The 15,800-nt window shown below is 39.0% G+C and overlaps 1 protein-coding gene across 6 annotated transcripts in view; it reads right to left on the bottom strand.

Moving 5' to 3' along the window:
• NBEA (neurobeachin) overlaps positions 1 to 15,800 on the bottom strand; it is an 837,833-nt gene that overhangs the window by 699,269 nt on the left and 122,764 nt on the right. For all 6 annotated transcript variants that reach the window (XM_027833036.3, XM_043531828.1, XM_043531837.1 and 3 more), the window contains exon 2: positions 1,004 to 1,235. In XM_027833036.3, the coding sequence (XP_027688837.2) occupies positions 1,004 to 1,235 (232 nt within the window). The remainder of the gene's footprint in view (positions 1 to 1,003; positions 1,236 to 15,800) is intronic.

Here is a 15,800-nt window from a genome sequence, read left to right as displayed (position 1 = left end):
AACTATTCAACTCTTCAAAAATTTCACTATTTTTTAGGTCAATTACACTACTCTCAAACATAGTACTAAAATACATAAGATGAAAAAGCTAACCCTAAACTGATGAAGACAAGATGGCCTTTTGAATTTCTCCTGCATCTCCCCAACAACTGTAATGAGTGAAAAATTAGTTCTGTAAATCCTACTGATCACATTCTAAAAGTGGAAGCTTAGCCTACCCTTCTAACCAAAGTATCTCAGATTACTTGCAACTAAGAAAACAGGAATAATCTCCAGATACTGAGAGTATGAATAAATTGGAAGCCTCAGACAGGCAACATCTTCTGTAATCCCAGACTCTCATGAGTTCTCACAGATGTGCAAATAAAGTATGCTATGTTTTAGTAGACGGAAACATAGGGAATACTAAAAAAAAAGTATTAAAAACTGAAAAGCCATCTGACATGAAAATTCAAGAGAGGCTATAAAGAGCACAGATGTTTTAAAAGGCAGGCAAAAATTGAAGCATAGAAACTAAAATAAAAATGCTTAATACAGTCCAAAAATACAATATTCGATAAATTTGAACATTTCTAGTGTTCTCTTGGTTTTTAATCACAAAGAATATTGTACTATTTAAGTGGGCCATAATAATGATTCAATTCTTTTACTATGTAACAATTCATAGCAATTAATATTTTTAGAAACTGAAAATAAGTGTCAGAGATGCTCTTATGAGATATATTGAAAGTTGTCTTATTTTATCACTAAGATCAAGCAGTCATCTATTTTCTTTTTAAAAGAATTGTGCATACTAACTAAACTATTTCAACATTACTTCTAAAACAAGAGTATTTTACAATCTTTGCCCATTACATTTAGATAAAGTTGATTTAGTACTGTTGACTCAGAATCAATAATAATCAAATAATTTACTGCTTGTGAAATGTAAATAACGACTAGGCTTGCAACGCTTGAGTGTTCAGGAACACTGAAGTTATACATATCAATCAGTAATTTATACCTGCAATCATGTCGTCCACTGTACTCATCTTCAGCAGTACCTGTTCAATTAAGCCAACTTCCGTGCTGGTCTGTAAATTACGGACACTTTTACGTAGAATGGCTGTGAACATACTCCAGATTTCTGCTTGGCATGTTACATCACAGTGTTCTAAAAGCTCCGACATACACGTTATGCTCTCTGCATCCTGGATTATAAAGTTCATCTCTAGATCAAACTCTCCACCAACCAGCTAAAAAGAAAAAAAAAACAAATGTTAGTATGTGTAACGTATAATTTGAGTCTTACTGAGGAGTTGAGCAGTGTGTCTGAACTGGCTGGCAGCTTTACAGATCCTTATTTCAACCAATACTGACTACTTTTTGAGTGTTAAGGGAGACAATCCAAATAAATTTGATATGAAAACTCACATCTCAATGGCAACAGATCAGGAAGATAATCAAGATGGCAAAAGCACAATGGCCACTAAGATCATATAAGAAATTAACTGAAATTTTCCCTCAGTATTGGATAGCATACTTTCAGAAATGAAAACCTCTCTGCAGTCCTCCTTACGCCAACTAATTCAAAGGGCAGATTGACTCCAATGAACAGAAGTACAAGAATAGCAGCATCTGAATTGGCTCAGAAATCAAAATATCTTTGCAATCTTCTTTAGACCAACTCACTCAAAGGGAAGGCTACTCCACCAAACAAGTGCACAAGTAGCAGCATTAGAATTGGCTCAAATAATAGCACACACCTGTCTGCAGCTCTTGGAAAAGAAAGTTGCTTACTCAAAGGATAAAACTGGAGATATGTGAACTCAATGTATTGTTTCATGGTCTCTGTGTATATAATGTCTTCTGCAGTTTCCACAGTATGCATCCAATGAAGTGAGCTGTAGCTCACGAAAGCTTATGCTCAAATAAATTGGTTAGTCTCTAAGGTGCCACAAGTACTCCTTTTCTTTTTGCGAATACAGACTAACACGGCTGTTACTCTGAAACCTGTATTACTTCTGAGACTCCCTGATGTAGAAAATTCCAATCCAATGAGCTTTATTTCTGAACAGATCCCAAAATTACTTGGGGTGTAGGTAAAACTGAACAAAAAATGGATAGAGCCTATTTGGCTCCGAATATAGCCAAAATAAAGTGCATTCACCCCAACCTGCAAATATCTGCCTACATAACTGAAAAAAGGCAATCCATGAAAGAGATCTTACTCAAACGAGGAACACTTGTCATTTTTTCAGAATTTTTCTCCTCTTTTATAGCAGCAGAAAACTTCATTCAATCCAGGAACAAAACAACTCAGAGATCAGAACATTAGACATATTATTTATACCCAGTAACAATAAAGATACTTGAAAATACAAATATTTCCTTATAAAGACTCCAAATATAGTCTATAATTTGCTAAGAAAAAAACCCCAAAAAGTCTTAAGGCACAATGCTATATGTTAAATGAAAGATATTTTTAAAAGTATGTGATTGTGATAAGTGCTTACTTTCAGTGATTACGTGTTGATAGGGAATAATTTTATGACAATCTAACTTTTCAGGGTTTGATTGAGAACAGTCTGCACTTTCCACAGCCTACAGACTATATAATAATTAAAGTGGCCAGTATGAAACAAGCACACCTTTTTCACATAGATAGACCAACCTGCATATTCAGTATTCTTTCCTTTACTTTTGGCCCCAACATCCACAATTGTTAATCCTCAGACCTGACTAATACTACTGAAAGTGATCCACGCAGGTTTCCAATTTAACAACCAATTTAAAATATTCTAATGATATAATTCAGAATTTACTAAATGATAAATCAGTTGACTATCAATTTGGACTCTAGAGATAACCAAGTTACATTCAAATTAATTTGTTGCTTCAATTATTATTAGTATTTGAATTTTAGGTTTATTAGGAGATTTAAATGAACGTGAAAAACGTAATTAGAATTTAAGCAATCATTTATAATGGATGCCTCAGGTGATCATATTTTTCAAAGAAAAAAACTGGAGCACTTTTCTGGAGACACTTTTAGAGTCATGAAATAGTCATATGAAAGACTAAAGTGCACTTCTCAAAAAACTGTGGGTTTGTTTTGCTATTTCTGACTTAGTAGTAACACGTGTGTATCCTATGTGGAGGATTTTTCCAGTAAATTAGCGTTGTGTATTAGAGTAATATACAATAATGAGTAAGTGTCATTAACATTCTCTTTGACCAAATAGCTTTGTACTGTTCACATCGATTCAAATTTTCTCAGCATGCCAAACACTATTGAACACTTGTTCCACTGGACAGTTTGTACCTGCTAATTTCTACGCAACATAGCAATACTCAGTGGTTAAAATAAACTGCAATAAGAGGGGAAATTCTCACTGCACTAGTCATGAAGGAAGGGGACCTTGGGGGGACGTTCTGCTTACAGATGCAAAGGAGAAGAGAGGGCTCTTTTGCTTTGTTTTCAGCAGAAGCTGAAGGCAACAGTGCTCCCACATAACTTTAATCCCTAGCATTTACACATTTTCTACTTATAAAAAATCCAAATGATTTCTGTTCATGCAATATCTTAGAGACAAGGATTTAGTAAATATGCTGCATTTTAAAGTATTGGCAAGGCAGGTAATGTAAAGCCTTCTATTGGGTTAAAATAATTTGGACTATGCACTACAATTATTAAGACAAGATACTGCCTTTAGCTGATGTACAGATTACACCTGAAAGGAAGACCTTTTCGGACAGAAGACTGCATATGTATTTATTTGTGTAAAAGGCAGCAGATGGTTCAACTTGCTTGCTTTTTCCTCAAATATCAATGCTAATACAATGTTTTTTCTATTTTCCCAAAGTACAGTAATAATTTAGTATTCCCACAATGACTTTTTAAGTATATTACAGTTTGACATGTTAACCGGGTATATAAATATACATTATTTAGCTATGAAAAAGATGCATACACATTATAAGTTGGCATACAACTTTTTTATTGAAAAATATGCACATTATTTTATTAGACAAATTGATAAATATGCAGGAATTGGTTCAAGAGGTAAACATACCTGAATCACTAAGTAACAGTAAACACAACAGGATGGATAAAAATCCATGATGAAAGTAAAATAATTTTTAAAAATCTCTATTTAAATTTTATTTTTAAGTTTAAATTAAACACATTTTTTTCTGTTTTAAAAACCTATTTAAAATATTAGAAATTATGAAAACTTATACTAAGGTCTAAACTTAAATATTATAATTATTTAAATTACATAAATATTAAGCAGTATGTTTGCCATCAATGTGTTACAGAAAGTAAAACTACTGAACTGGAAACAGTTGACCAAGCACCTGAAACCAGAGTTTACTGAAAAAAGAAAAGGAGTACATGTGGCACCTTAGAGACTAGCAAATTTATTTGAGCATAAGCTTTCGTGAGCTACAGTTCACTTTATCGGATGCATTCAGTGGAAAATACAGACTTTACTGAAGTGCTAAGCTAACATTTGACACTGGTAACCTCTTCTACAGGTGTAGAGAAAATGTATTCTTCACTTCAGTTTATTCAATTCATTCAGTTCAGTGATTAGCCCATTTAAAGTTGAGAAACCAATTGGGAGTTGAAAAAAGCAGGAAAGCTTGTTTTCCTCTTCCAATTTATGGACAAAATCTAGGTGTGAAAGGATCAGATCTACTAATTCTACAATGCTGAAGGACTTGACAGAAGCAATCCATCTAATTCACTAACTACAAATATTCCCTTTTTAAATAAGTCAGTTTTAAAAGCAAACTGTGTTTTGATAAACTTATTTTCTTATGTATATAAATTTAAGGTAGTTTTATTTAATTAGAAAACCAATTTTTAAATGAAATTCAATTAAAATGCACAGAGATAGCAATTTCCATCCAAACAGAGCTAAACAAATGAGTAAAAAAAACATTATCTAGCAAATAAGAAATGTATCATTCACCATTTTCTAAGATAAAAAAAATAAGAATATGAATAAATTATGTTAAGGTACATAATTATTTAAATGAATGTGCATAGATACAGTGAGTGTATCTTCCTGGTTAGCAAAAAGACGTACCATTTTGTGTAAAAGCTATATTTAGCTGCACATCAACATGTTTAATTGTTGCCAACCAATGAGAATCAACCTTTTTTTAGGAAAATAAAGTATAAATGTAAAACAAGATAAAAAGTGATCATTTAGATCAAGGTTTCCCTGTTGGTGATTTAAATAAATTCATCCCAGTCGACAAAGGAAAGATATAAAAAAACTAGCAATAACACTAAAAATTTATAAATGGGGCAATTAAAAAAGGGTGGGGAGGGAGAAGAGAATTTTAAAAAGCCCTAAAGTCAAAAGAAAAAAAATCCTGAAATTTGGCATCAATGTTAGTTAAGACGGGGGGAAAGTCTCGAGACACAAATATACCACTACAGGCGGAAAAAAAAAAAGTGGGAACCCAAAAAGTAAACTAGTGTAGCTAAAATGGTAAGGATCAAGAGGTAATTGTAGCCAGAGAGACATCCTTCAGAACATGGAGAGTCAACAAAAAGGAGCATTAACCACAAAAGGCAATATGTAAGGAGGAAGAGTTAAGATTGGGTATTTATGGAGATGATGAGGCTATACAGGTAAATTACAGTGGTAAATAACAAAAGACTTACAGTGGTAAATAACAAAACCTGAGTTTTGGAAGATATAAACCCTGCGCTGAGAGACATAAGCCAACCTACAGGGGTCAGAAAAACTTTAGTGCAAGTTATACCATAACTGCCTACTGCAGTTTCTTGTTTGTTCCTCTGAAGCGCCTGGTACTGGCCATTTCAACACAGGATACTAGATTAGAGGAACAAAATAACTAACAAACAGTTTTAATTTGCCTTGAAATAAGTTTCCTAATTTTTAGGGTTCCCAAACATTTTTTACATTTATTCCAGGTTTATATCAAAACAAAGTATTTATATGAAACAAAATGTTTATATGAAACCAAATATTCTCGTTTCCTTCCCTCCCAGTTTTCACATGCTCCAAAAGAGAATTTCTGAAGTAAACCAAATGTCAGTGACCTTAAAGTATATCCCAAAAGGGTGGAACACAAACCCTTATAGAAGATCAAATGGTACTATTATAAATCATTCCTGGTTTTATAGCATATATGTAATAAATTCCTCCTCCTATGTCAAACTTACAATTTTACTTTTGAGTCTTGATTGAACAGTCAATATCCAATTTAAGCCAGTGCTTTAGCTTCTATTAACAAGTCTCTTGAATTGTATCAAGGTCATGTATCACTGTTTAATAGTCGCTTATCCTACTCTATAAAATAGTAATAAATGAGGAAGCAAACTAATTCCCAGATTGTGGTTCTGAGACAGATGGATAACCTTAAGACCACACAATTCAGAATTGTTTGGCTACACTATTCAACCAATGTTATTTATTATTTCTGAAGAACTGACCAATGTGTTCACTGGTGTAAAAAGCATACACCAGTGATCTGTTCTGTGCCTCTTAGAGACAGCACAGAGCAGACATTGCAGAGGGTGAGGGGCATTTGCACTGGTACGACCATTGCTTGAATACTGTGTCCAGTTCTGGAGTCCACAATTCAAGACTGTTGATACATTGGAGACGGTTCAGAGAAAAGCAGTGAGATTGATGAAAAGATTATAAACCTTGTCTTATAGTGATAGACTCAAGGAGTTCAATGTATTTAGTTTAACCTTTTCTCTGTTAAATGGTGCCTTGATTACAATTTATAAGTATGTACATGAGGAACAAATAGTTAATAATGGGTTCTTCAGTCTAGCAGAGAAACATATAACATGGTCCAATGGCTGGAAGCTGAAGCTAAACAATTTCAGATTGAAAATATGGGTTAAATTTTTAACAGAGAGTAATTAACAATTGCAACAACTTACCAAGGGTTGTGATGGATTCTCTATCGCCGGCACTGGGGAGCGGGATCTGGGGCTTGCCCTGATCTGGCGCTCCAGCCAGGGAGTAGGGTCAGGGGCAGCTCTGTGCAACTCCCAGAAGCAACCACATGGCCCCGCTCCGGCTCCTACGCATAGGGGCAGCCAGGAACCTCCATACCCCCACCCCGCTTCCTACCTGCATCGCTCCCCAGCAGTGGGGGGAGGGGTCACTGTACAGGAGGCAGCTGTGGTGCTTCTTGCAGCCAGGGGATGTTCCTGGAAGTAGGTCTGACCTGGCCCTGGGAGCAGCCTCTGCAGGAGAAGCCCAGCTAGGACTAAGCAGTTGGAGCCCAGCAAACAGCAGGAGCCCGGGGCAGCACTGCAACTGGGGAGGGCCTAGAGAGCCATACCTCCCCCACCATTTTTAACAAGGTCATACTTTGGGGGTAGGGGCAGCATTGCCCCCGCAAACTACAAGCCTTGAACAGGGGCTGCACTTCACAGCGAGGAAGCTGATCACGGTTATCAGCTCCATCACCACAAAGCACAGCTCCATCAGTGCTGCTTTGCATCTACCTGAGACTTGCAGTTTCCGGGTTGGGGGAGGCAATGCCACCCCGTCTTCCAAACTACGCCCACGTTAAAAAGTGGTCTGGCGCCTGTGGCCCCCCACCCACCCACCCACCCACCTTCTACAAAGGTTCTGGTGCCCTTGCCCCCAGCCCTGCCCCTCTCTGGCTCCAGGCTCAGAACTTGGGGACTAGAGGGGCGTTGGGCTGGCTGTGGGGGTGAAACCACAGCACCCCTGACTACTGGACCCTGGATAGTCAAAAAGTAATGACCTCCCTCCACCATGCAATTCACACTTCTGTGCTGCCTACTGCTCTCCAGCTGCCCAGCTCTGAAGGTAGTGCTTCAGTCAACAGCAGCACAAAAGTAAGGGTTGCAATACTGCAATCCCCCTACATGAGCCTTGTGACCCTCCCACAACCCTCTTTTGGGACACGACTGCCATGGTTATAACACCATGAAATTTCAGATGTAAACATCTGAAACCATAAAACTGACAATTTGTAAACTCCTATGACCATGAAATTGACCAAAATGGACCATGAATTTGGTAGGGCCCTATGCGGCCAGAAGCTCTCTTTTATACAAAGAGGGCTCCCGCTCAAATATCTTATGGCAAACCTCAAATTTGGCAAACTAAGATAGAGAGGGGTGGTTTCAGATAGATATACGCTAACTGGCCTATCGAATACTGCAGTAAAAAACCTGCGGCACCAAGTCTCAGAGACTGGGTCAATTGACTCAGGACTGCAGGGCTCAGGCTGTAAAGCTAAAAATTGCAGTGTAGACATTCGGGCCTGGGCTAGAGCCCAGGGTCTGAGACCTACCCTCCTCACAGGGTTTCAGAGCGCGGGCTGCAGCCTGAGCCTGAGTGTCCACACTGAAAGTTTTAGCCCCACAGCCTGAGCCGTGCAAGCCTGAGTCAGTTGACTGGGCCAGCCATACCATAGGTCTTTTATTGAGGTGTAGATAAATCTTGAGCATTTCATAAGTCAATACCAACACTATAAATTCCTATTATATAACTATTTCGCAGATAAGGTCAGTAGGTGTATGATGAGGGAGTTGGGTAAACTCATCCACTACTGAGTGGGATTGGTACTCATTCATACCGGGTACTCAAAGTTACTTAGGGAGGATGAAGTATACCTATCCAACCAGGAGCAAATATGTTTTTGGCTGTTAAGGAAGAAATTGGTAAATATTTGGGAACCAGGCTAGAGGTGCAGCGGAGGCAGCCAAGACAGTTGTTCGTGCTTCCTTGTGGCAGATGTCCAGGACAGGTACTCATTACTGAAAGAACACAGTTCTCTGAAAAACCTGATTTGGCTGGGGATTTAGGGGAAAGCAACCCCTAAGGAAGGTGGGGAAAGGAGTCTGGTGGTCATAAAGTCAGGTACAGCAAGGAGACAATACACAATTTTTTTCTTCAGCCTCCTTCAACCCTCATATGAAGTACAAATGGCAGGGTCCCATCACTGTGATGGGACCAGGCTAAAAAGGAGAAGCCTGTCCTGTAATTCATCATGTGTGAAAAAACTTGAAAAAAGAGGCTCATGTTTCCATGTGCCATATTGTAGTGAGCAATGTTGTTGTTTGTACATGTTCCTCAAAGTATGTTCACACAGCTGCCTCCTGGCTGGAGATACAACCACCTCTGTTATCCCACATAGTTGATCAGAGAAGGTGGGAGTAACAGCTATCACATTCCAACCGCCACAGAACCTTTAGACTCCAACATTCCATCTGATTATCCCAAGGCCCAGTGATGATGAGTAAATGTGGTGATATACTAAACAAAAAACATGTTTGTAGCTGTTCCTCTCACTTCACACTGACTCAGAAAGACAGACAGACATTCTAGGCTTCAGAGTGACACACACACAATGACAATGACACTGCTGGAAGATTTGAGCAGGTAGCAAATGAAGGGTATGTACTGTGGTGGTTTGGAGTTAGTGTGCGCGCGCTGGATGTGTTGTGTGTGTGGTTTTGAAGAACAGTGGCAGTTGGGTGAAGTAATCCACTATGTGTGCAGTCTCCCTCATAGAGCCAATACAATTTTTGCATACAAATTAGTTGCAGAATAAGGATAGTGATTTGTTACGTTACCTCCGATACCACAATGGTCTAGGACTTTTGGCAGGACAGATTACTGTAGCTATCCACTGTGGAGGTGTAATCTTGAAAAACAAAATGGCTGAGAACTTAAAAATGGTATGGCAACAGACAACAAAACCCAGTGATGATTCAACTTGGTGATATACTGAACAAAAAGAGCTCTTAATCACACCTGTAGCTATTTCCATCGCTTCACACTGACAGACATTTTTGGCCTCAGTGACACACTGAGTGACATTTCTGGAATCTTATTATATACATTATCTTATTATTACATGCACTGTACAGTATATTGCTGGGTATTCTGAGATAGGTTAATTGAATAAAGTTGTGTCTTAAACCAATCACATTTATTGTCTTTCTACCAGCGTGGTCGGAACAATGCCCAACTCAGTACATTGTTCTTAAACGACAATGCAGATGAGGTAATACAGGTTATTGGACCAGCTTTTAATTGGTGAAAGAGTCAAACTTTTGAGCTATGTAGAGCTCTTCTTCAGGTCTGGGAAAGGTACTCAAGTTTGTCACACCTAAATACAAGGAAGCACCAATTGTATAGCATAAGTAGTTAACTCACGTTAGAAGACTCCATTCACACTGAACTGACCCATTAACACCCCAGCAACCATGGGACCAAAAAGGGAGTTAGTAGGTTACAGATTATTGCAGTAAGGCATAAATCCAGTGTCTTTATTAAGATGATGATTCTTAGTGTCTCGCAAAGTTATGAATTTAAGCTCCCAGGCTTGTCTTTTGACGGTGCTGTGCAGGTTTCCTTTGAGGATGAGGACAGAGGTTCAGTATGGAGTGATTGTTTTGTGAAAAGTATTGGCCGACTGGTGATACAGTGTTTTGCCTTATTTTTCTGAGAGTACATTCAAGAGCATAGCGATTGTCTGGTTTTACCCACATATTGGAATATTTAGTGCACTGAATGAAACAGACCACATGTTGTGGTAGGCATGTGTAGGACCTATGGATCTTGAAAAGTGTATTGTAGGAGGTATTCATCACCACAGCAGTGGAGATGTGTCTGCAGGTTTTGCATCAGTTATGTAAGAATCTGGTGCTTCTTTGTATTCATGGGTCCCGGTCTGTGGGGAGCTTGCTTCTGGTGATGAGCCTGGAGAGGCTGAGGGGGTTGTTTGAAGGCCAAAAGTGAGGGTTCAGCAAAGATTTATTTCAGGATGTGGTCCCCATTGAGTAAAGGTTGTAACTGTTTAATTATATCTCAATATGGGTTCCAGTATGGAGTGGTAGGTGACAACTTGGAGTGTGCAGTCAGAGGGGATTTTTTTCTCCTGTATTGAAGCAGGTTCTCTTGGGTATTTGGGTGGCCTGTGATGTGGTCCTCTTCTCTCATGGAGTGTTCTTGTTTGGTGAAGGTGATTTTAAGTGTTTCATTCATCCCAGACTTGGTCCTCAGAGAACTTTCTGTGGTATCTGAGGACTTGGCTATAACTATCAGATTTTTTGGTGAGTTTGGGGTGATTACTGGATCTGTGAAGGAAGTGTGGTGATCTGTGGGCTTCTTGCGTGTAGCTGCCTGTCAGGTTCCATTGTTAAAGCTGATCTTTGTGTCTAGGAAGTTGATACTGGTGCAGGAGTGTTCTAGAGAGAGTTTGATGGTTGCTGAAATTGTGATAGAAACCTATGAGAGAGTTTAGGTCCTCAGTCCAGAGGATGAAAATATGAATGCATCTCAAGTATACAATTGGTTTTGTGGTGCATTTGTCCAGAAATTCTTCCAAAAGGTGGCCCAGGAAGAGTTTGGCATATTGGGGAGCCATCCTAGTACCCATGGTTTCAACAAAGTACTGTTGAATGTAAAACTTATGGGTGAGGATGAAATGGATGAGTTTAGCAATGTGTTCAGGTGGATATTAATGTTGTCCTCTGATACCAAATATTATTGTCCACAGATATTTGAGCAGGCAGCAATGCTGTGATTTTGAGGAAAGTTGGTGTTTAGTGAGGTGATATTCACCGTGGCAAGCCTGTTTTTTGCCAACAAAAGTTGGTCCAATAAAAGTTATTACCTCACCTACCTCATCTCATTAATATCCTGTACTTTCTCTAAAAGTTTTAGCTTATGATACGGTATTTTATAGAAACAACTCTCTCTGTGTTTGGCATGTATAAAATAGTACAGTACTACAAAAAATATTGCATAATGACTCGGTAGAAAAACCTAAATTACTTTGTTTAAGCAAATGTCATGTAATTAAAGGCTTTCAGAATGAACATGCACGGAGTATATAGATCAAGTTCCATGTTCAGCCTTAAATTTGGGAGTTTCTTACCTGAGCATTTAAATGTACAGCCTTAAAATTGCATTGACATAGACTTTGAATTTAATTTCTTAGGTTTTCTTTAAGAAAACGTGGATCAGTGTTCAAGTTTTCAGAGTTTTCACGCCCTGCTAGTTTACAAAAAATTATAAGTTTACGCCCTATTCTCTCCAACTTGTTACACACATAGATAGCTGCACCCCACTGAATTCAACAGGCCTCTATGTGGGTTCGGGGGGGTGTCTCTCTTGGGGACCAAAGTTTGTAAATTGCATTATATCAAATTACTTGGATAGACAGACATGGCAAACCTCAACCAAAACCACCTGTATCCAGCCAGCATTGACTGTGGCCTGCTGAGTTCCCAGAAAACAGCACAAAACCTTTATTTGTTTGTGTGTTCGTTCTAAAAGACTTGAGCTTAAATTTAGCTACTATGATTTAACACATTTATTCCCTACTCTGGACAAAGCCTTCGTGCTACATATTTATTACATCAATCAGGGAAGACAGTGCTTTTATCACCCTTTCTCCATTCCATAAACATTAAATATAAACCAACTGATTTGACCATATGTACGTAAGTCTGGGGGGGAGGGGGGATTTTTTTAGATTTTAGATTTTTTCAAGTCATTTGAGCACAATGGGATACACTAAAATATATTAATTTTGTCCTCAAATATGTATTTGAAATCATTTGAAGAGAATATAAGAAGTCATGAAAAAACAAAGATTTTATAAACAAAACATTGTAATTATCAATGACCTCCTGTTATACTTATCTGCCGCAGAACATTAGCTTTGCTGGGACAAACCATGACAGAAGAAATTGTAAAAATTATTATAACAGCTGTCTGCTTTCTAATTTCCCTAAGGAAGAAGATCAGTTCTCACTAAAGTCTCCAGGACCAGGAGTCAGATTTTCCCAACACTAGAAATGGGCAAATCAGAAACTCTACCTAGTAAAAAAGGATACTATAGGGTTATTTATTTCTTTTAAATCACTATTAATCTGGAATAGGATAATATTGTTTCAATTAACAGAATGGGCCAAACATATCTAACACTTCAATTAAGTCAATATAGTCACAAAAGAGATTAATTTGGCCCATTGTGTTTAAGCCTGTAAAACAATTACTACCAATGCTTAAATAATTAAAAGGTAACTTACTCAAAATAAACATGATTCTTTAAGGGGATTGTCCCAAAACTCTTGGAGAATGTGTTCCCTGGGCTCTCAAATGCTGAAGCTGCAGTAAAGGAATGTCCATTGAATCTATTCACCTCCCCCTTGCTCCAGTGCACCACCAGGACTTGAGTATGTAAGGCAAGTCCTTAAACAGACTGCAAAGAAGTGGATGGACAGGGAGTGTGCATCAAGATGGGTAATCACAGGGTACATCTACAGTGCAAAAACTACTCCACAGCAGCAAATTACAGGGCCCAGGGCCAACTGATTCAGGCTCACACTACAGGGCTAAAAATAGCAATGTAGACACTCCCACTTGGGCTGGAGCCTGGGCTCTGAAACCCAGAGAAGAGAGAGGGTCTCAGAACTCAGGATCTAGCCTGAGCACTAATGTCTACTCTGCTATTTTTAGTCCTGAAACACAAGCCCTGCAATCCCAAGTCAGTTGACCCAGACTCCAAGCCTTGGTGCCACAGGGTTTTCTTTGTTTTGCAGTGTAAATGGACCCACAATTATTTTGGTAAGTAACCATTTGTTCTTCCTTTAAGAACTGCTAGCATGGATCCTCTCTTCCCCTGGAAGATTAGGCGGCATCTGTGGGGGATGTACGGGGGGATCTGAGAAGTATTAACTGAAAAGCAATTACAGGACTGCTCTTCTGAACTGGGCATTAGATCTAAAGGTTAGGTAAAGAGAATAATGCTGTTTGAGAGCGTATTCAGAACTCCAAACAAGCATCACTAGACATTTCCATTATAGATACACTGCATTATTATATCCTGGAAGCTGCCTACTACTTAGATGAGTGTGCGCTAATTCCCACAGTTTTTGTTTTTTTTGGAGGGGGCGAAGGGGAAAGAGAACTGCCAGATCACAAGTTTAGCATACACAGCATTATCCATTTGGACAGACCTCTGGTTTTAGTCGCATATGCCAAAAAGTCTGTCAGACTTCTGGTTTGGTCTGGCCTTGTTTTGTTAACAAAGGGTCACTGAGGCTTCGAGAAAAAAAACAGGAAGGGCTAATGGCATGAATCTCACTAACTGTTCTGGCTACTTAACTATGAAGAATACCTGTTTTACACAGCGATAGTACATAACTGCATTAGCATGAGGTTCAGATCCCATGACAGAGATGGTTATCCACCAGAGGGAATACCCAACGTACATTTAAGAAACGTCAACATAAGATAAACCTAGACCAACCACCCATGGACTAGAAGCTGGAAGGTTGGAAATGCACTCAGGTCAACTCTGACAGATCTCCAAGAGTTATATGACTGTTTTACTTACAAGTATATATGCAAAATTAAACTAAGATGATTGTCTACTTGGGTTTAACCACTTCTGAGGTACCCAAAGGACAATCCCTTCCCATTTCATTAGACTAGTTTCTGGTAAAAGCTTCCCGTTTCAATATTTGAGATCTGAACAGATTCTTATCTGACCCTGAGACAAGAAATCTGCAAGACTGGTAATCAGGGCTTGCACTTCTGTTATCAGTTCAAGGATGGAGAACCACAATTGATGAGCCAGTCTAGGGTTACTAACCATATCTTGGCTCTACCCTATGTCACTTAGTAGTTCCTCTTATACATTCCTTCCAGTTCTGATCCCCATCTAAAAGAGAGGGCTGTCATATACTGGGTCCTGCCTGCCCCAAAACAGAGGAAAAGAAACTGGGCATTTTCCTTGGTGGCAAAATGATCTGAGGCTTGCCAAATCTTCAAAAGAGTTTGAAAAATGCTGTCCTTCCATTACCATCAGGGCATCAGTAATAGATCTCAGTTGCAGGAACCACAGAGCTTGAAATCAGCCCCAGCAGGCCCTAAACCGATAGATAATAAATAAAAGAAAAAGTCTGAAAAGGACCAAGACACAAGAGAAGGGGAAGGAGCCCATGAGGTCTGAGTCATAGATGCTGCTTGCAGCCATGCACAAACCAATTTTTTTCTTCTTAGTTAGTGATGACTGTTATAGAGTAATGGGAACAGGGAAGGGAGATAAAAACAGACTACAGTAGTGTCATAAAAACAGTGTGCCCACTGCTCCTCCAGACAGTTAGAAAGAACTGAAGAGCCATTGGAACCACACCTTTTTATATTCTCCAATGCCAACGTGAGGGAGGTGGTTAGAAAAACAAAGTATGTCTACTTTGCAGTTAGACACCCGCTGCTGGCCCATGACATCTTACTCGAGCTCATGGGGCTCAGGCTAAGATTCTATTAAAATGCAGTCTTGGCATTCAGGCTGCAGCCCCAGGCTCTGGAATCCTCCCAACGCACAAGGTACCAGAACTTAGGCTGCAGCCTGAGCCCAAACGCCTACTTAGCCCAAGCCCCAAGAGCCCGAATCAGCTGGCACAGGCCAGCTGCAGGTTTTTAATTGCAGTATAGACATGCCCAGAACAGCCCCAACAAACACTGCTTGCTAGAAGCTTTCAAGCTCCCCTACTAACATTTCCAATCCTGAGCTAAGTACTGCCTCCAGGAGAGAAAGGTAGTTTCTGTTTATACAAATCTTGGCTTCTCCAATAAGATTGTAAACAACGTGCCAGTTGAGATAATGGTTTTGTAATGTAGATTCTTCTATTAGTAACTGTGCTGAGACCATCAGCTTGCTAGATGGCCTTATAACTTTTAGCCCCTAAAAACTAATGGGATGATTCAAACCTGTGAGCTAGATAATCATAGAAGATTAGGGTTGGAAGA

The sequence above is a fragment of the Chelonia mydas genome, chromosome 1, assembly GCF_015237465.2.
Source record: "Chelonia mydas isolate rCheMyd1 chromosome 1, rCheMyd1.pri.v2, whole genome shotgun sequence".
In the NCBI taxonomy this organism is placed as follows: domain Eukaryota; kingdom Metazoa; phylum Chordata; order Testudines; family Cheloniidae; genus Chelonia; species Chelonia mydas.
Note: the sequence above shows the minus strand (reverse complement) of the source record. Positions and strands in the feature narration are given on the sequence as shown.